We start from the raw sequence: 21,620 nt of genomic DNA, 5'->3' as shown, positions 1-21,620 counted from the left end.
GGGCCATCAAATATTGAAAGTCCAAGACAGAATGGATGTGGAGAGGATGTTTCCCATAGTGGGGGAGTCTAGGACCAGAGGGCACAGCCTCAGAATAGAGAGATGTCCATTTAGAACAGAAATGAGAAGGAATTTCTTTATCTAGAGGGTGGTGAATCTACAGAATTCATCGCCATGTTTGGCTGTGGAGGCCAGGTCATTCAGTACATTTAAAGTGGATGTTGATAGGTTCTTGGTTAGTTGGGGTGTCAAAGGTTACAGGGAGTAGGTAGGAGAGTGGGATTGAGAGGAATGATACATCAGCCATGATGGAATGGCGGAGCAGACTCGATGGGCTCACTGGCCTAACTCTAAGTCTATGTCTTATGAATTTATCAGCCTTTTACATTAACTCTGCATTTCTTTCTATACAGATGTTGCCTGACCTCCGACCGATTTTCAGAATTCCATAAACAACAGGAATTCTGCAGATGTTGGAAATTCAAGCAACACACATCAAAGTTGCTGGTGAACGCAGCAGGCCAGGCAGCATCTGTAGGAAGAGGTGCAATCAACGTTTCAGGCCGAGACCCTTCAGTTAGTCCTGACGAAGGGTCTCGGCCTGAAACGTCGACTGCACCTCTTCCTAGAGATGCTGCCTGGCCTGCTGTGTTCACCAGCAATTTTGATGTGTGTTGCTTCAGAATTCCATGTAATTTCAAGCAACTATTTTCTGCTCACAGTTCCAGCATTGTTTTTATCCTCTCTCTCTCTTCTATCCTCATTCATTTCAACTCCTCCCTGTAGATCAGCTTCTACTAATAAACGTTTACCATCTTCTCCAAGGCAGCATCAATACCACGAGTCATTTTGTCGCTCTTGGTTCCACCATTCCACAGACAACCTTTCTTCTCATCACCCCTCCTCTTTCACTGCATCTTAGAGCACATCTAATTTCCAACTTCTCCCCCATTCTGACGAAAGGCCAACAACCTGATAGGTTCAATGTTTCTCTCCCTCAGATGCTGCCTGAACCACTGCACATTTCAAGTATTTTCCATTTACTGTATATTTTGGTTTTCCAATTTTTGTTTCTTTTGTAATAGGATCAGCAGCAGAAGGTGGTGTGGGTGGATTTCATCATTTAAGTATCTATCTACAATCAACGGATTTTTAGTGTCTTTATCACCAAGAGCTATAATTGGGGAGGGGGATAGGGAGTGGTTAAAAAAAAACCAAGACCCAAACTCCAATGCAATTGAGATCCAAATCTTCTCGTATACAAAAAGGATCTAGTGCTTTCCCAGCGCAGATGATGAATAAACTCTTCTTGGGCTTCCAGCCGAGTACAGGTATCAATTATAAGCAGCATTTCAATGACAAATTCTGCCATCTTCATCACAGACGACACCTAGGTATGTCCAGTCCAGTGGTATATATATTCCCCATCATTCATCCCCCCTGATGGGTTAGTCCTCATCTATTCAGGTTTCTGCTGTCCCATCACATACAACACAAATCTGCAGATGTTGGAAATCCAAGCAACACACACAAAATGCTGGAGGAACTCAGCAGGCCAGGCAGCATCTAGGACAAAGAGTACAGTCGATGTACTTTTTTCCAGCTGAAAGGTTTCAGCCCGAAACTTCAATAGTACTCTTTTCCTAGATGCCTCCCGCATTCCGTATGTTCCGCTGTCCCATCTTGTTTACAATCGAATTCCAATTCTTAATTACAGTGAAACCTCAGTCTTTGTTCAAATTAATTTTCTTGGAAGGAAGCTCAAATCACAGCTTATGCAGTTCAAAGATGTCCTGGGACTAAGGACAGTTCAGAGGTGTCCTGAGACGCCGGATATCTGGCATTTACAGGATTCCCCGTGAATGCGGAGCAGTGTATATCAGCTAGACGGGACGCACAGTAGAAACCCGCATCAAGGAGCACAGGAAGTGTATCTGTTTGGGTTACCCAGAGAAATTGGCGATAGCAGAACACTGCATTCACAAATGACCATAGGACTGACTTTGACGGTACAGAACTACTATGCCACGCCAATGGTTTTGGGACTGCCTGGTTAAGGAAGCCATTGAAATAAAACTAGAGGAAAAGGATTTAACAGAGATGAACATCTCACTGTAAAAACTGGAATTCGATTGGTAACAACATAGGACAGTGGAAATCTGATTGGATGAGGACCAACCAATCAGGAGGGCTGGATGACGGGGATATATATACAACCAGACTAGACATGCAGAGGCAGCATCCCTGATGAAGATGGCAGTTTGCCATCGAAACATTGGTTAAAATTGATACCTGTACCCTGCTGGAATCCCAAAAAGAGTTTATTTGTTCTCTTACACTAGTTAGTAGTAGTGACAGTTCAATGATCAAAAATGAAGCAGTGCAATGGAGAAAGTCGTAAGTTGGAAAATCAACTGGGTCTTTTGCCAGTACATCTAAATTTCAAAATATCACTTTCAAAGTGGTAAAAATGTCAGTTTCCATTTAGGCACTTGAAGTTTTCTTCATAAACCTTGGACAATCTTTAGACAGAGGATATCTTTACTGGTGAACAAACTCCAGAAAGTTTACTGAAAGTCAAAACAATAAGGCAGCTTGAGATGAAGACTTCACAAAACCAATGTATAGCTTTTGTGCTGAAGAACTTTTTCCTCAAAAGCCATGAGGCTGGAATGAATGAAAGCCTTTGTAATATTATTGTATCTGTGGAAGATCCCTGATCCTCATCGTTTCTAATGTCAGTCACCCGAGTTTTAAATTCAAAACACTCAAAAGTTGCCTGCCCCCTTAAGCTCTTAATACCCAAGACATTAAGTTCGGCATTAACTTTAACCCCTCTTCCTAGTACAAAAGCCCCAAGGAGCTGACAGGCCGTACACTTGTTCATTATCTGTGTCTGGTTTCTTCTCCTCCTTAGGCACTTCCTGTCTACAAAAAAACATAAATTTCAAATTAACAAAACATACATAATGGAAAACAAAACATACACTTTTCCAAAGAAAGACTGTCTGCAATAGCATACACTTTAAAAGGTGGAAATCAGTTAATAAAGAAATCTTATCTGTTTGGCCATAAAAAGGTCAGCAATTGCCCTTTAATGTAAATTTATATATTGTCTATATATCCATCTGCAACATTATGAATGAGTCATAAGAAAATGAGGCATTCTCTTTTAAATGTAAATATTAAAATAAGTAAATAAGTTTATTTTGAAAATCATAAGTAGACGACTGTTCTTAAATTAGCAGAGCCACAATGCCTGTTGCAAGGCCCAAAGTTTGTGTGTAATGCTCAATAGAATTTTAATCTAAATTGGATATTTATTACATTGCCAAAAATTTCTTCCAGAACATCTGAAAGTGTATCTGCTTTTCTGAAAGGATCCCCAGAAAGCACAGTGACATCAAAATGCACTTCATGTCACATTTAAGTTTCACCCACTTAAAATTCTTCCCCATGTGTGCCTGGCCAACCAAAGTACGCAAGGATTGCTTTGGTACCAATACAAAAGGAAGCATGGTTTTCAATGTTTTGAAACTCTTGCAAATAAATTATTTTTAAGAAATTAAAATTAACTCACATTATTACCCACACTCAGACCCCTGATTATATGCACCGATCATAGGGAAAAAAAAGCACAGCCTTAATAACTTTCATTTGTGTGTGTTTTAAACTTAACCTAAAACAGATGCTTCTTTTCCAAATGTTCAACAATCTCATTTCAAAACACTCTGTCCTCTGAATGTCTGTGCATTCACCTCAAGGCCTTGAGGACACACATCTACTCTCATATTACACCACAGTTCCGAGCAGGACTTACGGTGCCGGAGGTCTGTTAACAATGAGTTGTTAAACCAAGAGCCCTCAGGTGGATGTCAAAATTCTCAACATTTCCCCCAGCCCCTTGCTCATTACTTTAACCTCTCTCAATGCTCCTACGACAGCTTGGTGAGTTTTTGTTCTAACATGGCACTGAATTTGCTTCCAGTATGCCGCATCGGCAAGTTGGCGGCGCTAGAGGTTTACCGTCTGCGTGAGATAATGGGACTTACGAGAGACTTTGAGACTTTTACCATGCCATGGTCTGTTCTTATCAAATTACGGTATTGTTTTGCACTGTTGTAACTATATGTTATAATTATGTGGTTTCTGTTAGTTTTTAAGTCGATTTGTCATGTGTTTCCGTGATATCATTCTAGAAAGACATTGTATCATTTCTTAATGCATGCATTACTTAATGACAATAAAAGGGGACTGCGTGTCCTCATAATCTAAAAAAAACTTGTGGAAGCTTGCAGTGTGCACTCTGGCAGCTCCATTTCCCTCCAAAATGGAAGTCACTATGGTTCCCCACGTACCACTGACATCTGAGCTTCACACTTTAACTAAAGATCTCTAATCATGGCAGGCTCAACTAGAAGGGATTCCGAAGGAATGGCACTACAATAGAAACAGCTAGCATCTATAATATATACTAATATAATGGGGCTAAACTCCTACTATGCTTCATCGAACTTTATTGAAGATAATTTGACACCAAGGTGAAATTAAGTTGACGATCACAAGTTTTGGTTGCCTTTAAGGAAACATCTAAAAGGTGAATGGAGAAACAAGTTCAGGGATGGTAAGTGGAACTCCTAAGCTCTAGGTCTTGGCAGACTAAGACAAGGCCACCATCAGTGAAGGGTAGAAAGGCAAAGTTTAGGTAAGAAATTCCAGAGCTTTGACTACTGGCAGGTGAAATTAAAAGATTCTCTGCAGCCTAGCAATCCCTCTTCCATTTGAGTTCCAGATTTCCCAGTTGGCAGCAGGTAAAATTCATTGTGCAATAGGGAAGATAGACAGCAACTTTAGTCATGTGGGGATATTGAGAAACAGGGACCATTCTCCTAAGAGTAAAGCGTAAAGGAGGAGATAGGATAGAGGTCAACATTAGCACCAGTTTTAATGAACCCTATGGAAAAACCCAACTTCCTCTGACAAAATGGAGGTAAAATTAAACTAAATGACCAAGGAAGATAAATGCATGAATTTTTCTTTCCACACAGAATCCTGTTAAGATTTGATATGCAATGCTCTATAGGTGGTGGCATCGATTCCTTTGGAAATTTAAGAAAAACAATGAAATGAGTACTTGTGGGGGAAGAAACTTGTAACATCTTGGCCTGTGGGACCAATTTAGAAACCACCGTCAAGGAGCCAGCACAGGTAAAATAGGCTAAATGGTCATTATAGATGTTGTAAGATTTTAAAATTTTACGATTTGATTTTTATCAGCAAAATACAAAACTGAGTGAATTAACTCACTTCACAAAAAATCTAGTGTAACATATTTTGACAGGTTTGATATTGTCATTTAAAGTTAAATTGGATAGGTATATGGACAGGAAAGGAATGGAGGGTTATGGACTGAGTGTAGGTCGGTGGGACCAGGTGAGAGTAGCGTTCGGCATGGACTATAAGGGCCGAGATGGCCTGTTTCCCTGCTGTAATTATTATATGGTTATATGGTTATTTTGCCTTAAAGAGTAAGTATTTTTCCAATAGACTCATCAAGATTTGGGTTGTTCAGTATCTTATTCATAATGTTAAATATATATATATCCATTTCATATTTACATACCACCTCATTATTCTTTGAATTGTAATCTATTATTTCTCAAATACTATTTCAATCTCAGAATTGCAACTTCGGTAACGTAAAATTAGACTGAGGAATCAAGTATCCAGTGGACAGTGACTCATGCCTGAAGCCAATCTGTTGCATCAATTCAGTTGTTGATAACCATCAATAAAGTTAAATTTATTAAATAAAATAGGTGTGTAAAAATTGAAACTGAAATTTACACATCAACTAAACTTCCCATTCATATTAGCAATCCAAATAATCTCAAAGAAGCATCAATTTAACTTCCATCTTAACATATTCAAAACCTAAATATTCCCTTGTGCAATCTGAAGAATTAGATCATCAAAGCAGTTTGCAAAATATTCCTTGATCTCCACTATCCCTTAAATTGGAAGCTTTGTTTCTGTTTTGTTTAAAGAAAAATCTCAGAGCTAATTTTTGGAACTTTCATGGGAGTAAATTCTGGAAAAACATTAACTCTCTGCAAAATGATTTATATGTTTACTTATTGCAGAATGAGAACTGACTGCATCAGGCAAATCCTGAATGGATGTTAATGCACTTCCTTCATATTCTTTTACCCAGGAATGCCATTCAACATTAGCACCCATAAATATAGGGACATTTTAGCAAACAAGTACATGCTATGAGAATTGATGTAAAATGCTGCAATTCCAGAAATATGCCAAGTCTCTCAGAGGGCAAAAGCAGTGTGTTGAAGGTGAGATTACTACTTTGAACTACTGCAATTCTAAGATTCTTCTCTGAGGAAAGTGAAATAAATAACATAACTTTTGCAAACAGTCTTTCTTTGAGAGTAACCAATTATTACAAATGAAAGAGGAGCAAAATAAATAACTAGCAAAGCAAGTGAATAATGAAAATAAACAAAGATAATGAAAATATATGAAAATTATAATATTGTATTAACCCTGTTGCCATGGAAATAGGCTGCATGTGGGTGTTGTGCATCTGAGACAGGCTTCACCTCAAGTTGTCACTTACACTTCAGGCAGGAAATCCATGGCACGTGATCTGTCAGTGGTAGATAACTGGGAGATGGTGTGGCCTCGTCGCTTGGTGAACCCAGAGGAACCATAGGTGTTGGGAGCAGCGTAATGAAGGACTGGAGGTCTCTTAGCTGGCTGAGCAGTTGAGGAGGAGCTGAAGAGACGGCTGAAACTGAAGGACGAGAAAACCAAGAGAGTGTAAGAGACGGGGTGTGTGTATTAGCTTGCCGCAACAAATAGTTGTGTAAATGAGTTTACTTATTTAAAAAAACTTTCCAAAATGTAAAGCTCTTACTCCTTCCACAGAAACTCAATTTGTATCCCTTCTTTCTTAGAATAAAACAATAAAACTTCCTTATTCATCCTCTCGGATCCATTTTGTCACTGAACGATCTTCAATCCTTAATACAGGTTGAGGACCCCTTATCTGAAATGCTTGGGGCCGGAATTTGGAATGTATAATGAGTTAGATTGTGATCGCCATCATTTCAGACTTTGAGTTTGTGTGCTACTGGTAAGCAGTCTTTGTCTTAAACCAATTCATCACACTTAAATACTGATGCAGCCATACAGTGTGTTGGGTTTTCATCAGCGACAATCTTGGCAAACTCAATGAATTTCTCTACTGCTTCATAATCAGCAGATGTTTTATCACCACAAATCTTTAAAAATTTAATTAGTGTCATTGACAAGTTGGACTACATTCAAACTCTTAAAGATGTACCATCCAAACATTCCAAAACCTCTTTTTTTCCATATCTGGTTCTCCACACTCCCCTAAACTCATTTTAGTTGGTACACTTTGCAGAATCCCACCGGGCCACCAGTTCTGCTAGGTATACAGTAGCAAGTGCACTGAAGAATGTATTGTAATACCATGTGACATTTAAAAAAAAAACTCATTACAAGTGTGTTAGGGAATTAATATTGAATAATTGGGAAAACCTACCAAAAAAATTCTTGCATGTGTCAGATTATCATTATCTTACCATATGAATAGCCCTCTTTCTTTATCCAAGTTATTAATTTTTATGATGAAAGGCCTAGGCAAGATTCAGAGGAAACCTGAGTTGATAAACAGAGAATGCTTCCTTAAGCAATGCGCACAAAATGCTAGTGGAACACAGCAGGCCAGGCAGCATCTACAGGATGAAGTACAGTCACGTTTCGGGTCGAGACCCTTCATCAGGACTAAGAGATTTGAAAGTGGGAGGGGGAGGGGGAGGTCTGAAATGATAGGAGAAGACAGGAGGGGGAGGGATGGAGCTAAGAGCTGGGAAGTTGATTGGCAAAACGGATACAAGGCTGGAGAAGGGAGAGGATCATGAGACGGGAGGCCTAGGGAGAAAGAAAGGGGGAAGGGAGCACCAGAGGAAGATGGAGAGCAGGCAAGGGGTTATATTGAGAGGGACAGAGAGAGAAAAAAGAGGAAAAAAAGGGGGGAAAACAATAAATAGATAGATAGATAAATAAATAAAATAAATAAAGGGTGGTCCCTTAATCTTTTTTCTTCTATTATCCTACCAAAGCAGACAAATATGTGCGTGTGTATAAATGGAACCAAGAACCTGATCCCCACAGTGGGAGAAAAGCTCACAACCTACAATCCATTTTAAAGGTTCGCTCACATCTTCCAGCAGTTGGACATCAAGAATCAAGACAGCACAGTGTCCTCAGAGTGAGTCACCCGTCTACCTATAGTGACATTTCATTTACCTTGAAACTATTGATCATAAAAATAGATACTTTTAATTATTCAGCAAGAGAAGCACACTGAATATTCTTTCCATTTATTCTAACAGTAATAATGTCCATTACAAAAGTACTTACAACTGCCAGATGCCTGACTTTTTCTTCTCCTGGATTGTTGGATACTCCCGAGAAGCTCTATTGAATATTAAAACACAGGACAGCAAATGTTACAGTATACACACACTTCATCCCAGTTGACATAATGTCTACTTGATAGCAACTTACTTTTAAGAAAACTGGTGGAGTGCTTCTGAATAAGCAGAATTTGGCTCTTCAATTTGCTGGTAATATGATTAAAGGATTGTATGAACTCAGACCACAAGTTTCACTAAGATTAAATTTCAAAGCAACAAAAACTACTCTATCAAAATGAACGAACATTTCAATTCAAATTGCCAACTCCTCTGGAAACATCTTAGCAGACTGGAGCTGTACCAAACTACAATGTCACATTAACTAATGGCGGTGTTATCAAATCATTGCCAACAGCCTGACACTCTCAAATTATTTTCTAAATTCTACTTGCTGCGTCAACTGAAGTGAACATCCATTGACAAACTGGCAGCAGTGAACCTTTCTAAACCCCAAAGGTACGAAGCTTCCAGTACGTTTAAGAACGACAGCCTTGAATGTAGAGCAGCACCATTGGGATTTTTTTTTGCACGCTATTCTGATGATGTGAAACTTAGTTCTTGGACTCTGAATCATATAAGATGGAATTCAAAGATCTGCACCTACTGAAGAAAGCTGAGAGACTCCTTGCTTGGCTCCTGGTAAGTCACCATCAACATAATAGAAGTGTGGCTACCATTTCATATGGATAAAACACATTGACCAAAGCAGACATGAAAAAAGTAAAGGATGATAAAAGACTCTTCAGCTCACAAACCCATCCATAAGACCATGAGACACAAGAGCAGAATTAGGCCATCCAGCCCATTGAGTCCACTTCGGCATTTCATCATGGCTGATCCTAGATCCCATTCAAGCCCATACACCTGCCCTCTCAAGGTGTATCTTGATGCCCAACCAATCGGAGTCTATCAACCTCCGCTTTAAATATATCCACGAACTTGGCCTCCACCGCTGTCTGTGGAAAAGCTTTCTACAGATTCACACATCCTTAACTAAAAAGTTATTCTAAAAGGTTGCTCCTCAGTTTTGAGGCTGTGCCCTCTTTTTCTGGATATCCCCAACAGAGGAAATATCATCTCTACATTTACCTTATCTAGTCCTTTCAACATTTGATATGTTTCAATGAGATCCCCCCGCCCCCCCCACACATTCTTCTAAATTCCAGCAAGTACGGGCCCAAAGCTACCAAACGCTCCTATGTTAACCCCTTCATTCCCTGAATCATCCTTGTGAACCTCCTCTGGATTCTCTCCAATGTCAAAACCTCCTTTCTGAGACGAGGGGCCCAAAACTGTTGACAATACTCCAAGTGCAACCTGACCAGTGTCTTATAAAGCTTCAGCATTATCTCCTTGTTTTTATATTCTATTCTCCTTGAAATAAATGCCAACACTGCATTTGCCTTCTTTACGAGAGACTCAACCTGTAAGTTAACTTTCTGGGAGCCTTGCACAAGGACTCCCAAGTCCTTTTGCACCTCTGATATTTGAACCTTCTCCCCATTTAGATAATAGTCCACACTATTGTTCATTTTACCAAACTGCATCATACATTTCCCAACACGGCCTCTTTTTTGCCCATTCTTCCAATTTCCGTAGAACTGACTAGCCCTCCACCTACCTCCATATCATCCACAAACTTTTCCACAAAGCCATCAATTCCACTCTCTAAATCATTGACAATGTGAAAGCAGCGGTCCCAATACTGACCGTTGAAGAACACCACCAGTCACTGGCAGCCAACCAGAAAAGACCCCCATTATTCCCACTTGCTGCCTCCTGCCTGTCAGCCATTCCTCTATCCATGCCAGTATACTTCCTGTAACATCATAGGATTTTATCTTGTTAAGCAGCCTCAGATGCCTTCTGAAAATCTAAGTAATAACAACCACTGCCTCTCCTGTGTTCACTCCGCTTGTTACCTCCTCAAAGAATTCTAACAGATTCATCAGGCAAGATTTCCCTTTACAGAAATCATGTTGACTTTGACTTATTTTATCATTAGTCTCCAAGTAACCCGAAACCTTGTCCTTAAGAATGGACTCCAACACCTGCAACTACTGAGGTTAGGCTAACTGGCCTATAATTTTCTCTCTTTTGTCTTCCTCACTGCTGTCATCCTCCAAGAAGTTTACCCTTCTCTCATCTTCCAGCTTTACAATATTCCTGTTGACAGATTTATCCAAACATTATTTTATACTCTGAAGAAGTTCTACCTATTATCCATTTTATAACATTTCTTAATAACATGAATGTAGTCGAACATTTTTTTGGATTACTTTGGGATTTTATTAATGATCCAATCTTACTGAGATCCAATAATATTATTCGCAAGACAGTTTTGTCCATAGCTTTGCTCTAACCTTTTAGACCTTGGAGATTGCAATTCTTCAACCTTCCTTTATAACTCACAGTTAGAATCACTCCAAATCTGCCCTAAATCTTCCTTAATGAAGTTTATAATATTTCCAATCACAAACCCAAGCAACACACACAAAATGCTGGAGGAACTCAGCAGGCCAGGCAGCATCTATGGAAAAGAGTACAGATGATCTTTCAGACTGAGACCATTCAGCAAGACTGAAGAAAAAAAGATGAGGAGTCAGAGTTAGAACTCAGAGCAGACTCGATGGGCTGAATGACCTAATTCTGCTCCTTATGGTCTTATGGTCTAAATGAGGCCCAGTCCTGAAATGTATCCACAGGAGATGTGGACTACAGGGTCTGAAGAAAAATTCAAATAAACTGGCTTCTTTAATTAGATTTAGGAATTGTTCAGACATTAAATAGACAATTCAACAATTATGCTTTGCTTCTGTCAATTCAACAACTAATAAAGTTTATTCCTGCAATCAGCATTTCATACTTCACATTTAACAATTACCATTTATCTTGGCAATTGCATAGCCCATCAATCTATAAAGCCTGCTGCTTCCATTGCCCTTCCTTTCTGTGTCAGCAAATTAGATAATCTTACATTTATCTTTGACATCCAGTTAATTAATGTATTAGACATAACAGGATCCAACTACCAAAATGTGAGGTCCAGCTCAATTCTTTCCCATATTATTATTCCTCTCATATATACATTCTAAATTTCCAATTAGCCAAATAGGCCTCCAATCATATATTCTAACTTGGATGTCTTGTACTTTAGTTAGTAATCTTTCACGTGACATATTGTCAAAGGCCTTCCCAAAGTGCAAGTAACCATGCTGTTTTTCAACTGTAACTACAACATGCTCAAAGAACTTCAGATTTTATCTGACAGATTTTAAGAAAGACAGTTCTTATTTCTGCTTATCCCTCTGCTTTACTGAATTTACATTTATTTCCTTGGATATATTCTTACCCTGCCATTTTCAACTTCATAATTTTGTTTTAAAATGTTCAGTATCTTCCCAATTGACATATTTTTCCTAGCTAATTTCTCCTGGATTAGGATGCATCGATTGAAAATTTTCCTTTTCATCGATTGGAAAATTTTCCTTTACAAAGTCAACTATGGCTCCATGCTGGCCAGAAGCCATTGGTTGCATAATTACTACACAATAAGGATGAGGATCATTCCAAGTCTTCTTCCCTTAAAAGAAGTTGATAAGATTTCAGCAGTCTAATGATTAGAAATCAATACTTCCAACAAATGTAGTCTGACCTCTGCATTGTAATCATTGATGATTTTGTCTGATGATAAATCTGAACAAACTGGCTTTCTTAATTGCATATCGTAAGATTAGAATTTTGATGCAATTGCCCAACGGTTTAAAATGGTTCAGCATGGACTAGATAGGCCGAAGGGCTTGCTTCTCGGCTGTACTTTTCTATGAATATGACTAGCAGAATTCACTGCATACTGAGTCAACTGCAATAATATTTGATAAACGATCTTTAATTAGTTGTGTTATCAACATGATGCCTCAGGAAGAAACACCATCAGTGAAGATGAAGATGGTTGATGCTAACAGTGTGAAATGATCTTGCATTAATTTGGCAACCCATTCTATGCTCAGCATTACTTCTTTTTCTGTTGGTTTCTGATTCCTAATGAGTTGATTTTATGCTATTATCCAAGGTGCAAAGGTTCATTTATTATCAAAAGTATGTATGCAGGTAACCACAACACAAAGAACATGAAAGTCGTTCATTGAGAACCCTCCCCCAATGGACAAAACAAGATCAACCCTCAAACCCCAACCCTCACACAAAATGGAATAAGTTTCAGCTGTAGATTGTTTACCTACTTATTAATTACTGATTGCAATACATTTATTGCAATGGCTTGCTACCACCCTCTTGAGGTCAATTAGGATAATAAATTCTGGTGTTGCCAGCAACACCCGTACCCCACAAGTCAAAAAAAGTGAGAAAATAGGTCTGAAAGAGCATTTGTGTAATTGTAATGAAATACCTGTAAAAGAATATTAACATCATTGTAGGCAAATTAGGAATGAGATGAGATTTGTGCTGTGTCTGCTGGATCCAAGTAAACATTGCTCCATTTCAATGATCAAAATAAGGAGATCGTACTGTGTATTGGTGCACAGATTAAGTAAACCACCACTGAAACCACCTCTGTAAGATACATATATATGGATCAAGTGTTCATCTGCTTTCCTACCTGATCATTTCAATCCACCGGACAGCCTCCTGCAGCTCCATCAGCCTCTCCTTGTACTGATTGCGCTCCATCAGCACCCGTGCCATCTCCACTCGAGTGAAGCGCCGTCTCTGTGCCACCTGTACGTCATCCTGCAGGTTATGGAAGCATTGCTTCACCAGAACAGATAGAAACTGGCACCCTTACGTACACTAAGACAGCAGCAGCGTGGCAGTAACACAGTCGAGAGAGTATGTAACTGCCTCCTTGTGATAGAAATCCATTTTATTAGCATCCCGCACCTGAGACTGTGGCAGGAAACAGAGTCACTGCAGAAAATGCTTGTTTGAATTAATCTCTCTGCTATCTTTGCCCCAAGTCTTCTTGACTGACTGAAAGAAATAATAAATAATCTCCTCCCACACCCTTAACAGACTGTCTAGACCGCTTCTTAGAAAGTGCAGTATAATGGCCAGAAGGCAGAAGTTCACTATCATGTCAGATTCATCTTCTGATACGCACTTTGTCCCTGGATGCTTTCATTAGGCAACAGCTCCCCAGGGATGCCTGTTGTTTTTAATTCTATGCATCATCACTGTCTCATCTTTACAAGACTCACTTCAAAGGTTCCACTTAATATCAGAGAATGTACACAGTATACAACCTGAAATTCTTACTCTTCACAGACATCCACAAAACAGAAGAAAACCACAAAGAATGAATGGGAGAAAAACATTACTACCTCCCACAAGCAACAGCAAGGTGGTAAAATAGGTCACACTAACACAAATGATTTATATGAGAAGAATTACAATTCAACTGACAGAATTGAAGACAGAGATTAGCTCACTGCACAGACTAACCTAGAATATACTTACTTTAATTGAGATGTATGTAAATAACATCAAAAATCAAATTACAGAATGAGATGAACACCAGGCACACAATAAACCCAAAGCTAGAAAACTAAAATGTAACTGAAGCCTGACCTCTGCAACATATCACCATTTTGCTTTTAAATATCATCCACTGCTGTAATGAACATCAAATTGTTCATCCTTCAATTCACCTGCTACCTTTAGCTTTGATGATGCAGCACATGAAATTGCAGATCTACAACAATTATTGGATGTCCCATGATGTCAGCCCATAATAAACACTAACTCCCCATGAACTATCCTGAGATACTGACAGTAAGCTTTCATCTTCTTCAGCTGCTGCAGTCCATATAAAGATCCTGGTGTAATGTTGAAGTTAATTTTTTAAAATTACAACTTAAATGTGTGCTTTAGAGATAGCAGTTAAGAACAAAGCTACGGAACCTGAGAAAAATGCCGGCCAAATTTGGGGATGGATACATCTTATCATCCCTCAAATGCATTAGTAAACCAAATGAATCCTCCCATAATTCCGCTGCTCTAAAAGACATTTTCACCGATTCCAGCATTTTAATTCACAATATTTTTTTTACTAAATTCTAATTCTAAAACTGCCATTGGTAGGCAAAATATTCTTGATGCATTACTGACAAAGGTTAATCTACAAACCCAACCCCACCTATTTTTAGACTGAGTGAAATGCTTAATAAATCTCCAGAGATGATCTCCAACTCTACTTTTTGTTAGTAGTTTCAACACAGATGTTACTTTACATTCAATTAATAATTTGTAATAGGGTTTATTCTTAACATTATCCTATTATACAAAGAGATGCAGAAGTTACTTCCCATCAGTAAATATTACCAGCCATCTATCTAAGAAAGCTCACTGACTTTAAATGTAGAATGAACTACATTTTCTTTATTACTTTCTTAGAAAATCTATTAAGTAAAATGTTTCATTAAACATAATAACATTTATTACTGAGGGCGAAGCCAACAATAAGATGCCTTAATAAGGTCTCTCTACTGCCCGCAATGCCACTGGTGTTTAGGGCAGCAATGATGGTCCTCAATATCTGGCGATGTTCAGGGCTTTCTTCATCGTGTTAGTAACTCAATTTTCCCTCTCCTCGGTCATGCAAGTCCTAGATGGAGACTCAGGAATACTGTCACACACAGATGTAGAGGGATTCTCCATTGTTGTTTCCATAACAATTTTGCTTTACCAGTCAGAATTGCTAGCCTTCAGCTGAACGCCCGAACCTGGAGGGCCGGTGGACCACTACCCTTTGACCTGTTTGGCATGGGTGACTCTACCAAGAGCCAAAGCATAGAGCCCTACTCTAGCCAATACAGCTCTCTGGGTCATTGAGGCACACAAGCCTCCAAACCACAGCAAGGCTGTGGTCCTCTTGGAGGCCTTTATAAGATGCTGGTGGACAAACACAACAAACTTGACTTGCAAATAAAACAGCCTAGATAGAGGATGCATGCCTATGTTTTATATAACATTTTATTTCTGATGTAAATGGTTGCTTCCATCACCACAGAATATTAACAGATCTCTCAATAGATAGTGAGAATTAACAGTAACAATACATATATCTCACTTTGGATGTCCTAACACAGGAAGGTCACAGTGGTCAGGTTTCTGGCACGGAGTCTGCCTCTATGACTCAGAAAGGAAGTGGGGTGGGTGGAAAAGAGACACAGTGTGGTGATAGGGGATTTGTTAGGAGAATGGACAGGAAGTTCTGTGGTTGAGAATGAGTATGTTGCCTCCCAGGTGCCAGGGTCCACGACATCACGGATCGAGTCCTCAGCATTCTTAAGTGGGAGGTCATTGTCCATTTACGTACCAATGACATGTGTAGGATGAGTGACAAGGTTCCACATAGGGAATTCAGGGAGCTAGGAGCTAAGTTAAAAGGCATGAGTTCCGGGGTTGAGATCTCAGGATTGCTACCCGTGCCATGTGCTAATGAGGCTAGAACTAGGAAGATTAATAAGGAGTTGGTATAGGAGGGAGGCGATAAGGTTTTTGAATTATTGGGCTCCCATCCAGGGAAGGTGGGACCTGCACAAAAGGGACAGATTGCACCTGAATTGAATGGGGACAAATATCCTAGTGGGAAAGTTTGTTAATGCTGCATGGCAGGGTTTAAACTAGAGTTGCAAGTGGATAGGAACCATAGTGCCAGAACATTTAACCATATATAACCATATAACAATTACAGCATGGAAACAGGCCATCTCGGCCCTTCTAGTCCGTGCCGAACTCTTACTCTCACCTAGTCCCACTGACCTGCACTCGGCCCATAACCCTCCATTCCTTTCCTGTCCACATATCTATCCAATTTAACTTTAAACAACAACATCGAACCTGCCTCAACTACTTCTGCTGGAAGCTCATTCCACACAGCTATCACTCTCTGAGTAAAGAAGTTTCCCTCATGTTACCCCTAAACTTTTGCCCTTTAACTCTCAACTCATGTCCTCTTGTTTGAATCTTCCCCACTCTCAATGGAAAAAGCCTATCCACATCAACTCTATCAATCCCCCTCATAATTTTAAACACCTCTATCAAGTCCCCCCTCAACTTTCTAGGCTCCAAAGAATAAAGACCTAACTTGTTCAACCTTTTTCTGTAACTTAGGAGATGAAACCCAGGCAACATTTTAGTAAACCTCCTCTGTACTCTCTCAATTTTATTGACATCTTTCCTATAATTCGGTGAGGAATTTAGTGGAGAGGTTGTGGAGGCAGATGTTGGTAAGATCTCAGACAAAGTTAGGAATCAAAAGGTTGAGCATGATACGAAAAAAGTCAAAAAGGGTGAATACAGAACTGAAGGTGTTATATACAGAATGTGTATATGTGTGCGTAGTATACAGAATAAGGTAAATGAACTTGCAGCACAGTTGCAGATTGATAGGTACTGTATGATGTTGTAGGCATCACTGAGTCATGGCTGAAAAATTATAGCTGGGAGTTTAATGTCCAAGGATACACATTATATTATGTTATATATCAATGATTTGAATGATGGAATTGATGGCTTTGTTGCAAAGTTTGCGGATGATATAAAGATAGGTGGAGAGCCAGGTAGTTTCAAGAAAGTAGACAGGCTAAGGAAGGACTTGGATTAAGAGAACGGGCAAAGAAATGACCGATGGAATACAGTGTCAGGAAGTGTATGGTCATGCACTTTGGAAGAAATGAAAGGGTTGACTATTTTCTAAAGGGAGAGAAAATACAAAGAACTGAGGCGCAAAGGTCCTCAGGTCCCTGTGCAGGATTTCCTAAAGGTTAATTTGCAGGTTGAGTCTGTGGTGAGGAAGGCAAATGCAATGTTAACAGTCATTTCAAGAGGACTAGAATATAAAAGCAAGGAAGCAATGTTCAGACTATAAAGCACTGGTGAGGCCTCACTTGGAGTATTGTGAGCAGTTTTGGGCCCCTTATCTTAGAAAGAATATGCTGAAACTGGAGAGGGTTCAAAGGAGATTCACGAAAATGATTCCGGGATTGAGTGGGTTGTCATATGAAGAGCATCTGATGGCTCTGTTCCTGTATTGGCGAGAATTCAGAAGAATGAGAGGTGATCTCATTAAAACCTATCAAATGGTCAAAGGCCTTGATAGAGTGGATGTGGAGAGGATATTTCCTATGGTGGGAGAGTCTAAGACCAGAGGACACAGTCTCAGAATAGAGCAGATGTCCTTTTAGTACAGAAATGAGGAGGGAATTTCTTTAGTTAGAGAGCGGTGAAGCTGTGGAATTCTTTGTCACAGGGAGCTGTGGAGGCCAAGTTTTATGTATATGTAAGGCAGAGGTTGGTAGCTTCTTGATTGGTCAGGGCATGAAGGCATGCAGGGAGAAGGCAGGAGACTGGGGCTGACAGAACATTGGATCAGCCATGATGAAATGTCAGAGCAGACGCGATGGACCAGATGGCCTAATTCTGCTCCTATACCTTATGGTCTTATGGTAATGTGTAAGCAAAGTACCAAAAGAGTCAAAAACAACAGGGTTATAGGGGTGGGATGTCAACCATCCCAACATTGACTAGGATTATCTTGTTGCAACACACATAAGAGTTGCTGGTGAACGCAGCAGGCCAGGCAGCATCTCTAGGAAGAGGTGCAGTCGACACCTCTTCCTAGAGATGCTGCCTGGCCTGCTGCGTTCACTAGCAACTTTTACGTGTGTTGCTTGAATTTCCAGCATCTGCAGAATTCCTGTTGTTTGCGTTTAAACTATCTTGTTGCAAGTCGCTTAGATGGAGCAAAACTTGTTAAGAACGTCCAAGAGAGATTTTTTTTATGACAATGCATAGAGATTCCTACAGGGAGGGGTTATGCCATGGACCCCTGCCATTAACTGAGGGGAACATGGACCCCAGTTTGGAAACCCCTGTCACAAGGGAAGGGGTTGTACTCAGCTTTATTTCAGGAAGTGAAATTGAGGAGGTGGTAAAAGTGTCACGGAGAAACGTTTTGTGAACACTGACCATAGTTATGTAAGTCTCAAGGTTGTCAGAGAAAGGGAAAAGGTTGCTTCTCGAGATCAGATCTTGAATTGGGAAAGGACTGCATTTAGTAGCACCAGAAGGGATCTGGCAAGTAAATTAGCAGAAGGTCCTTGCAGGTAAAAACGATAACTGATAAGTGGGAACCTTTTGAACGAAAGTCAGCCTAAGAGTTCAGGGCTCAGGAAAAATAAGGAAGCATATGGCAGATAAAGATAACTGGAATCAAGGGAGACCATTGGCGATTATAGTGTGCAGAAGGGAACTTAAAAAAGAAATCTGGAGGACAAAAGAGGGCATGAAATATTTGAGCAAGGTAGACTATGGAGACACACTATATCAGGGTCAAATGAATAGCCAAGGAAAGAGTAATTTCCGTGGGGACCAAAAGATAATGTGTATGTGGAACCAGGCAATATGGGAAAGACTCTAAACGAACACTTCCTACCTGTATTCACTAAAGGTGTGAAGGATAAAAAAAGCAAGTTCGGAGAGAGGTGCATGGATAAGGCAGGTCATTAAAGAGAGGGAGCAAAAGAATTAATAAATCTTCAGAGCTAGATGAGATCTATCACAGGTCGCCATGGGAAGCAAGGACAGAGGTAGCTGGACCCCAGAGATATTTGCATCATTATTAGTCACAGATAAGGTGCCAGAAAACTGAAGGACAGCTAAAGTCGCTTCTTTGTTTAAGAAGGGACGAACCAGGTAACTACAGCCTGGTGAGCCATAAGCCAGTGGCAGGGAAGTTGTGAAAGAAAATTCGAAGTTAAAAATTCAAAGCAAATTATCAAAGTACATATATGTCACTGTATACTACCCTGAGATTCATTTTCTTGCAAGCATACTCAATACATCCATAGTAAAATGATATCCTTAATAGAATCAATGAGAGACCAAACTAAGTAGGGAGTTCAACCAATATGCAAAAGACAACAAACTGTGCAAATACAAAAGCAAATAATAATAATAATAATAATAATAAATAAGCAATAAATAGCAAGAACACAAGATGAAGAATCTTCGAATAGTGTACATTTGGAAAGGCAGGGATTGCACCAGAAATAGTCAGCATGGTTTTGTGTAAGGAAAATCCTGTATCACTAATTTGAGTTTTTTGGGTAAATAAGGAAGAATGATGAAGGCAAGATAGTAGGTATCATCTGTATAGACTTTATTAAGGCACTTGATGAGGTCCTTCATGATCCAGAATGTTGGGGCTTGGGGTCCAAGGCAAGCTGACTAATATGATCAAAATTGGCTTCGTGATTGGAAGCAGAAGGAAATGATGGAAGGCCGGCCACCTTTTCTGATTGGCGGTATGCCACAGGGAATGGTGTTGTTTATGTCATATCAATGATTGGATGCAAATATAGGAGGTTCAATTAGTAAGTTTGTGGATGACACTGTAGTTGGCAGTGTTATGTCTCATGAGGAAAGCTGTCGTCAGCAAATGAAATTTAGTATCAACAACCAGAAGGTGATGCATTTTGGGAAGAAAACACAGGCTACCTGCATCAAGCACCTGCAAAGCACTTGAACAATGAGAGACAGCGTCACTGCAAACCCCCTGAAACCCACTGAGGCAGGATAAGCACACCAGCTAGGAGGGAACTAGCACTCGAAGCAGTGGGGCCCTTCTTAAAACAGTTTTGCCTCTGACGAGCAGGGCAAACATCAGGCGACTGTAAAAGACCAGTCTATTCCAAATTCCACACAGCAAGAGATTATCAAATTCTCAACTGGATTCAAGGATGTTCTCAATAAAGTACAGTATAACCTCCTCAAAAATTCTGGAAATCCCTGGTTCATGTCAGCTCAATGGACAAGCAGCATTCCGGATGGCATCAATACCTTAACCAAAACTAGCACCAAAGCAGAAGGTGCACACTTCTCTAAGCTCCCACACCTCATCAAGGACTTCCGCTCTGCTTGTAACATAATCCTGGGGTTCTATATTGCCCTCGTCAGCCACCCCAGTATCTACAGAACTAGAATGGAAGTCTTTCCTGAAACTGAGGAATCGTTTTAAAATTTAAGGTTCTTTTTGCAAAGGGAGCCACAAAATCACGCTCATTAGCCGAACAAATGCAGATAATTTGACAAATAATCTCGATAACTTACACTTACATCCTCCAGCTCTTCTTTGCCCTCGTTGTTCATAGCAACAATAGCTTCAGACTTCACCCTACAATTTAAAAAGTACATTAATAGTCATGAGGGAGCTAAACAATAGTATGAAACAATCCTGGCTCGTCAGTCCAGGAAGGTGCTAGTTACAAAATACATGTATTTTATTAATAATATTTTTTAATCCACAATATAGTCATCCAGCCTAAAACAGTGTGCATCAGAATTAGGGTGAAGTTTTAAATCTATGTTAAAGTAAAGCAAAATAAATATTTTTTAAAAATACTCTTAGTGGCCGCTTTATTAGGTACACCTGCACAGTGATGCAAATAACTAATCTGCCAATCATGTAACAGCAACTCAATGCATAAAGGCATGAAAGCATGGTCAAGAGGTTCAGTTGTTGTTCAGACCAAACATCAGAATTGGGAAGACATGTGGCCTACGTGAATTTGACCGTGGAATGATTGCTGGTGCCGGATGGGGTGGCTTGAGTATCTCAGAAACAACCGATCTCTTGGGATTTTCACTCAAAATAGTCTCTAGAGTTTACAGAGAATAGTGTGGAAAAGCAAAAAAAAAACACACCCAGTGAGCAGCAGTTATGTGGGTGAAAACTCCTTGATCATGAGAAAGGTCAGAGGAGAAAGTCCAAGCTGGTTCAAGCTCACAGGAAGGTGACAGTAATTAAAATAACCATGCATTACAACAGTAATGTACAGAATAGCATCTCTGAATGCACAATACATAAAACCTTGAAGCAGATGGGCTACAGCAGCAGAAGACCACAATCAGTGGCCAGTTTATTAGGTACACAATGTACAGTACATAATATAGTGGCCACTAAGTGTATTTGCTTTTGTGTGTACTTCTAGAAGTAGTGACAAATTTTAATTCTATTTGTGGCTTCAGATTTCAAGTTTGTTTTGTATTGAGACCTAGAATCACATTTAGGTG

The 21,620-nt window shown here is 39.7% G+C and overlaps 1 protein-coding gene across 7 annotated transcripts in view; it reads right to left on the bottom strand.

Moving 5' to 3' along the window:
- Positions 1-21,620, bottom strand: part of mapk8ip3 (mitogen-activated protein kinase 8 interacting protein 3) — a 198,219-nt gene that overhangs the window by 74,823 nt on the left and 101,776 nt on the right. For 5 of the 7 annotated variants that reach the window (XM_072268888.1, XM_072268891.1, XM_072268889.1 and 2 more), the window contains exons 11-15: positions 20,658-20,721; positions 13,144-13,274; positions 8,470-8,526; positions 6,635-6,811; positions 2,878-2,928 (exon numbers count right to left, since the gene is read on the bottom strand). In XM_072268888.1, coding sequence (XP_072124989.1) covers positions 2,878-2,928; positions 6,635-6,811; positions 8,470-8,526; positions 13,144-13,274; positions 20,658-20,721 — 480 coding nt within the window. The remainder of the gene's footprint in view (positions 1-2,877; positions 2,929-6,634; positions 6,812-8,469; positions 8,527-13,143; positions 13,275-20,657; positions 20,722-21,620) is intronic. The other 2 variants (XM_072268890.1, XM_072268895.1) reach the window with 1 other exon arrangement.

Source organism: Mobula birostris, chromosome 9 (genome assembly GCF_030028105.1).
Source record: "Mobula birostris isolate sMobBir1 chromosome 9, sMobBir1.hap1, whole genome shotgun sequence".
Lineage (NCBI taxonomy): Eukaryota > Metazoa > Chordata > Chondrichthyes > Myliobatiformes > Myliobatidae > Mobula > Mobula birostris.
The sequence above is the reverse complement of the archived record's forward strand: the minus strand, read 5'-3'. Positions and strand labels throughout refer to the sequence as shown.